The sequence below is a fragment of the Benincasa hispida genome, chromosome 1 (assembly GCF_009727055.1).
Source record: "Benincasa hispida cultivar B227 chromosome 1, ASM972705v1, whole genome shotgun sequence".
Lineage (NCBI taxonomy): Eukaryota > Viridiplantae > Streptophyta > Magnoliopsida > Cucurbitales > Cucurbitaceae > Benincasa > Benincasa hispida.
The window spans coordinates 58545534-58552005 of record NC_052349.1 but is presented as its reverse complement, the minus strand read 5'-3'; the positions used below and the strand labels follow the sequence as shown (position 1 = coordinate 58552005).

At 30.1% G+C, this 6472-nt stretch overlaps 1 protein-coding gene across 1 annotated transcript; it reads right to left on the bottom strand.

The window, feature by feature from the left end:
• Positions 1-418: 418 nt before the first annotated feature.
• Positions 419-1579, bottom strand: LOC120085646 (bZIP transcription factor 44-like). The gene has a single exon (XM_039041751.1). The coding sequence runs from the start codon at positions 1033-1035 to the stop codon at positions 580-582; it is 456 nt and encodes a 151-aa protein (XP_038897679.1). The 5' UTR covers positions 1036-1579; the 3' UTR covers positions 419-579.
• Between the last annotated feature and the right edge of the window lie 4893 nt (positions 1580-6472).

Here is a 6472-nt window from a genome sequence, read left to right as displayed (position 1 = left end):
TAAGATGATTTTGAGCATTGTTGCCTTTTTAACACATTCAATACCCAACAACTCCTTTTAGTTTTTTTTTTAAAAAAAAAATAATAATAATAATAAGGATAAACTGAAATATACACATGAGTTTCACTCTTAAACCACAATTTGTCAACTCTTCCTTATTTAATTCAAAATTTATCTTGATTTTTTGAATTAATTAAATTTATTATAAATATATTTTGTCCACTAAGAGAGGAAGGTTTCATTAACCAAACCTCTCACATGTTGTTTAACTAAATAAACTAGGGAAAATTACTATTCTAATTTCCAACCTAAAAAGTTTCTAAAAATTTTTTGCTCTTTCAAAAATAAATCTTTTTTAAAATAGTTTTTATAACCTATTTTTAAAATTTTCAACTTTTATTGAGAGCCTCACATAGGATTTGTACACCAAGAAAAGGGGTTTTTTAATATATATAATTATCATTAAAGGTACATTGATTACATTTGAAAGTAAGAACATATCCACATTAAACAACACCAAAGTACCAATAACAATGATGAAAGAAAGCCACCCTGTCTTGGTTGGCTTTTCCTTTTCCCTCAACACATAAACAAATCACCAGCCGCCATGATTGGCTGGTTGAGAAATGGGAATCCCCATGAGTCAACAAACCCATCGATGCCAGAAACTTCATGGTGGTCCTCAGAATCAAACAGATTTCTAGTACTTGAGTTCATGAAGCTTATGATTTCATTAAGCGAATCCAATCTGTGGCGGAGCTCCACCATCTGGGCCCGGAGAACAGAGTTCTCCGCCTCCAGGTTCACATAAAGTTGGGTGGTGAAATTGATATTGACGGCGATTTGCTCATTCTCTGTTCTGATTTGGCCCACCTGAGACGTCAGATCATCGAGTTGCTTCTGTTTTCGCATCCTAGATCGGCGAGCCGATTCTCGATTCGATATCATTCTCTTCCTCTTCCTCTGATCCACGATTTGCCGCAGATCTTCGTCGGAGCTCGGAGATCCAGATGAACTTCCAACAGGCGATGCCATTGAAACAGGCCGTGTCTAAAACAGAGGAAAACAGAGGAGTTTCTTCTTCCGTGTGTTTGTGTGGGAAAACGAGATGAAAATCGATATGGGTTTTGCTGGAAATGGCACAAATTAAAGAACCCAGTTGGTAATTTTAGCGATTATTGGAAAATTTTGGAGAATTGCAATTGGAAATTGGGAGCTAGTTCATGAGAAATTATAGAACCAGTAGAGGAAGACGACAGAGAAAGATTGAACTAGATGAGTGCGGCGGCGAAGAGCGGAGTTGATGATGAAACCAGAGAGAAGGATCTCACTGACTACAGGAGACATGAATACGAAGAATGAAAGGAAAAGAATCGAAGCATTAAAACAGCCCTGCAAATTTTCTAGAGAAAATCTGGGAAAAGCAGAGAAAAGGATGAAAAACAGAGAGACAGAGAGATTGAAAGAGAGCTTAAAGAGAGGAAATGGAGAGGAGAGGTTTTGGGGAGAAACGATGGCGGATTTTATAGAACAGAAATGCCCATTGGAAATGGATAGAATAATCGGGAAAATGAGCGAAGCTGCTGCGTTGCATCATAAAGAGTTTTTTAAAAGATATAAAAAAAAAAAAAAAAAAAAAAAAGGAAAAGTTTAATGGATAGACATACTAACATTTAAATGGCTTGGTTAACACATTTATTACTAATCAAATAGTTAAGAAGTTTAACTTTTTTTTAACAAGTCGGATGCGACCATTTGTATGCATCCTATTTTTATCACAAATAAAATATGAATTAAGTTTTTTTAAAAAAAAAGTAAATGATTATTTGATTAGATAATTTTATAAGATGATTAGATATTGTCTGTACTAAATATTTACAAAAATAAATTTATATAGTAAAATAAGAATAAGTATCCCATGGAATTAGAAAAATTCCCTTTTTTTTACCTTTGCATGTTGTCAAACTTGGGGAAAAAATAAGATAATGAGATAAAATGGTTATTTTCATCTTGAAAGTTCAAGATTTCATCATCCACTCTTTAGTTAGTGGACTTTAAAAAATTAGAAGAAATTTTGTAAATATATATTTAAGGTATTATAAATATTTAACTCTCACTATTAATTTGACAAGATAAGACAATGCTTAGTTTATTATTATTATTATTATTTTAATGAAAAGCAAGATCTATTACAACATTTATCTTTTATTAAGCTTTGTTTAAAGAGTCTTCAATAAATATTTCTATGTTCACCTAATGGGGGCTTTAGAGACACTTAGGGTCAAATCATGGTTGAAAATGGTAAGTTTAAGATAAATATAATAATAAGGGTAAATAATATCGAAGTCTTGAGATAAATATTGCAACAAAAATTTAGTTTTTGGAGTCACGAGTAATCATAAACAACGTATTATAAATAACTTTATTCTACAAATCCAAAAGAAAGAGCAAGTAGTCTCTAAATAAAATATTTGATTTTGATTATATGTGTTTAGTTGAACTCTATACTTCCTACACTAATTTAGATCTTAGAATATGATAGGTTTGGCACCATACCAATGCAAGAAACTTTCATACAGGTCGGCTTTGAAAGCAAGACCAAACCAAAAAAAATTAGGTTGGAAGTGAAAGAAGCACATAAATTCTAGCCTCAACAATTTTAGTTAAAACTTTAAGACAAAATTGGCTGATTTTAAGAGTAGAAATTGAATTTATTACAACAAATAATCAACTTTTGAAATTAAACTCTACAAATTACACACACAACTTTATGACCTAAGTTTATTTTTTTATATATAATATTTGATGGAAACACCTTTAAAATACTATTTGACAGTAAAAAGAAGGCATAAAGTTAGATGGTCAGAAATTAATTTATTTAATGAAGAAAAAAAAAGTGTATTGAAACTTTAGAAGTGGAAATGGTGACGAGTCATCACATGTTCACAAGCACGCGCAAAATGCTGCTCACGAACTGAAATTGCCAGTCATACATTTTTAGACTTTTTTATTTTTTATTTTTTTAAAAAAACTTACTTAAGCTTTGATTAAGGCGCTAAGCAAAAACTTTATTCCAATTTTATAATGTTTTTTCTAATATGACAACAAAATTATGTTGTCAAGTAAGAATTTTATTAATTCACGTCTCTTTAAGAACACAAATATTATTTCAAATTTTAATTATCCGTTCCACTTTAATTAAATATTGAGATTTAAATCGTCATTTTTGAAATGATTATTTATTATGTGGATTAATGAACTTTGACTTTTTCTTAACAGATTTTTTTTTTAAAGAAAAGTAATAAAAGATTGGGCATCTCTTCTAAAACAAACTGCTTACAAGCTTAAAAAAACAAGTAAAAATATTAGAAAATTAGTGTTTTTTTTTTTAATAATACTGAAGTAGGAAATCAAACCTTTCATCACGAAGTTGAGTTTACAAACTATAAATTTTATATCAATTAAATTATGTTCATATTAATTAAGAAAATTAAAAACATATATATGGGCATAAAATATGTAGATTATTTGTTCATTTATATAAATTTTTACATAAAACAGTATATGAACATTATAAAAATAAAACGGTCGATGAACTTAATTGATAAAAAAAAAAAAAAAAACAATATGACATTAATTTATTATTTTGTCATTTAGACATAGCCCAATGCCTTCCATTAATCAACTAACTCCGAACATTATTTAGAATTATTTTTTAAATCTGAATAAAATGTTTCTTTTAAAATTTTAAAAATGGAATAAAAAATTTGAATTTAAATGACCAAAATGTATTTAACTCCCAAGATATTTTAGAAACTACATTTCATTACTCCTAATTGAAATTCAACCATATGAAATTCTTTACCATAGATTGACGCATACCTACCAAATCCTCTTTAAATATTCTTCCGTTGAATTTTTTATGCATTATCCACGATTTTAGTCTAATATGATTTTAAAATTCATCATTCAAGAGATAATTTGTTTAGAAAAACAGTAAATTAGACTAAACAAAGAAACAACCAATCATTTAATTATGTTGATGCCAAAATTCAAAAAAAAAAAAAAAAAATGTACCTATGTTTCACATGACAATAATGATAAATTGTAATTCAAGGACGAACGTGACTAGTAAGATGGAAAGATCTCTACACACCAATGTGGTACTAACCACATAAGCTCCGATGCTTAAATTAGAAAATGTATATATATAGTAATTAGTGGATTTGAGTATTAGAATAAACTTGCCAAAACTATCATGATGTATTTATAGGTGTAGTTGACCTAGGTCCTTCATAATAGGATTTCAAAGTTGCATTAAAGTTATTATTTAATCCACTTGACTGGAGAGTGCAAGGGACGTGTCCCCATTTAATATTTTGTTAGAGTCGAACACCTTCCCTTAGGCTTATTTTGGACCAAGGCATGCATGAGGCAAGTCTTATTAAGCATTTTGTGAGATTCGACGTTAGCCAAGGTCCAAGTTAGTCTCCTTTCTTATGTCCATTTTAGTCCAAAGTTGCTACATTTCAGCCCAAATCTTACGATTATCTTGATTTTGTTGTTTCTATTTTTGCTTGATGTCGATTCTGCACTTTGATCTAAAATTACCCCATCAAAATTATTATAAGAAAAATAAAATCTCTGTCACGTTTTTTTTAACCCATTATTATTATATTTCTTTTGAGTAAAGTCACAATATCAAGTTAAGGTTTCTAAACTTATTTTATTTTAAACTATTAGTCAATCTTGAACGGAATATTCTGAATGAAATATACTTTTATGCTGAAGTCGGAATATTCTTTTTCATTTTAGATTAGAGATGGCATTCATGGTTCTAATTTTTTCATCCAAACCCACTCCCTAAGTAAACCAATAACTTTTAACAAAACAAAGGTCACTTTTACTTTCTACCAAGTTGATTCGATAAAGTTTAATCTCATCAACTTTAATTTCATCAAATCAAATTCTAAATTCAATTTAATTGTACAATAAAAACCAAGCTAGGAGAGGATTAGGCTGAAAAATAACTAATTAATACTCCGCTCAATGTTTCTCGAGCAAAATAGAAAAAGATTAAAAAAAAAAAAACTTTTAGTTTTTATACTTTTATTAAAGTAGCAATTTAGTCTTAAATTTTTGTATATAATGATTAATTTGTTCCTGTAATTTCAACTTTGTAACAATTTATTGTATAAATTTTTTTAGGTAAGAATTTAGTTCATATAATGAAAAATGTATATATGCTTTATTGTACAGAACTCTAACTTGATAAAGTATATATATTTTTATCATGTGTCAATTTAGTGATCTTTATTGTATGCATAATACATATATTAATGTGTCAGAAACTAAGAACGTGGTAGATGCCACTTTGGTGATCACCCATCGCATAGGGATGGTTTCTCTTTTCTTTTCGTTTTTTTTTTTTTAAGTGACAATGTAATTTTGTCGTCTATTCTTTAGTGCATGCTGTTGTAAATTTTTTTAATTCCCAAATTTTTTGCCTGAAGATATATAGATCGTGGTGCCTATTGGGTGTATAGTCCCTAGCTAGTTGAGTGTCCTCTGCTCTTTAGGAAGATTTTGAGTATTTTTAGTCTTCTTGGTTCATAAAATTATTCTTCAAAATATACATATTTAGTCTATTTAAGAGAGCCTATCAATTTGTATAAAATTTCATAAAATTTTTATAATATTTTATATTGTAAGGACGGACTAAACCGTTATGTACTAACTTTACAACAAAAGTATAAAATACCAAAATTATTTTTAACCTATTTGAATCCTACTACAAATATATTAATAAATTTGATCATACAATATTCAAACTCAACCATAAAACAAATAATATTGGAGGAAAACACCCGAACCAACCTAAAATATAGCTCAATCTCAAATTATCAACATTCCTAATGTGAATGTATACTTAGTCCTCTTAGTTGGAGAGTCTTTAGCATGGTTAGAGCTTTTGTAGGATCTATTCTTAGGCTGTTAGTGTAGTATTTATACTTTTGTACACTCATTGTAAATGCATACTTTTGATAAATACATACTTCTACATGGTATCAGAGCCCTTTCTTCCTTAACTTCTGCTTGCTCCAAATTTGTCTGGCTTCAAATCTTTTGGTGGATATCTCCTTAGATCCGATGAGTCAACTCACTTCCATGCGCTTCTAAATCCAGTGAGCTTCGACGTAACCCAAGTCAAGCCGAGCCGAGCCTCTCCTATGCAATCTGTCCTCCAGTGAGCTTCGACGCAATCTATCCATGCGAGTTCCTCCGATGAGCTTTGACGCAAACCTTCCAGTGGTCAAGACTTCTGCCTCCACGCCAACCCTATTCGATGCCCTTCCAACTCCTCTATTCCAGATCTGGTCAAGACGCACTAAACCTGATCCAAAATCTCAGATCCGATCAAGCTTTCCAGATTCGGTACTTCCAAATTCGGTGTGCTTTCAGATTTGAGTCG

Excerpts from the sequence above, each read along its gene's own strand:
- LOC120085646 (XM_039041751.1), bottom strand. The coding sequence starts at position 1,035 with ATGGCATCGCCTGTTGGAAGTTCATCTGGATCTCCGAGCTCCGACGAA.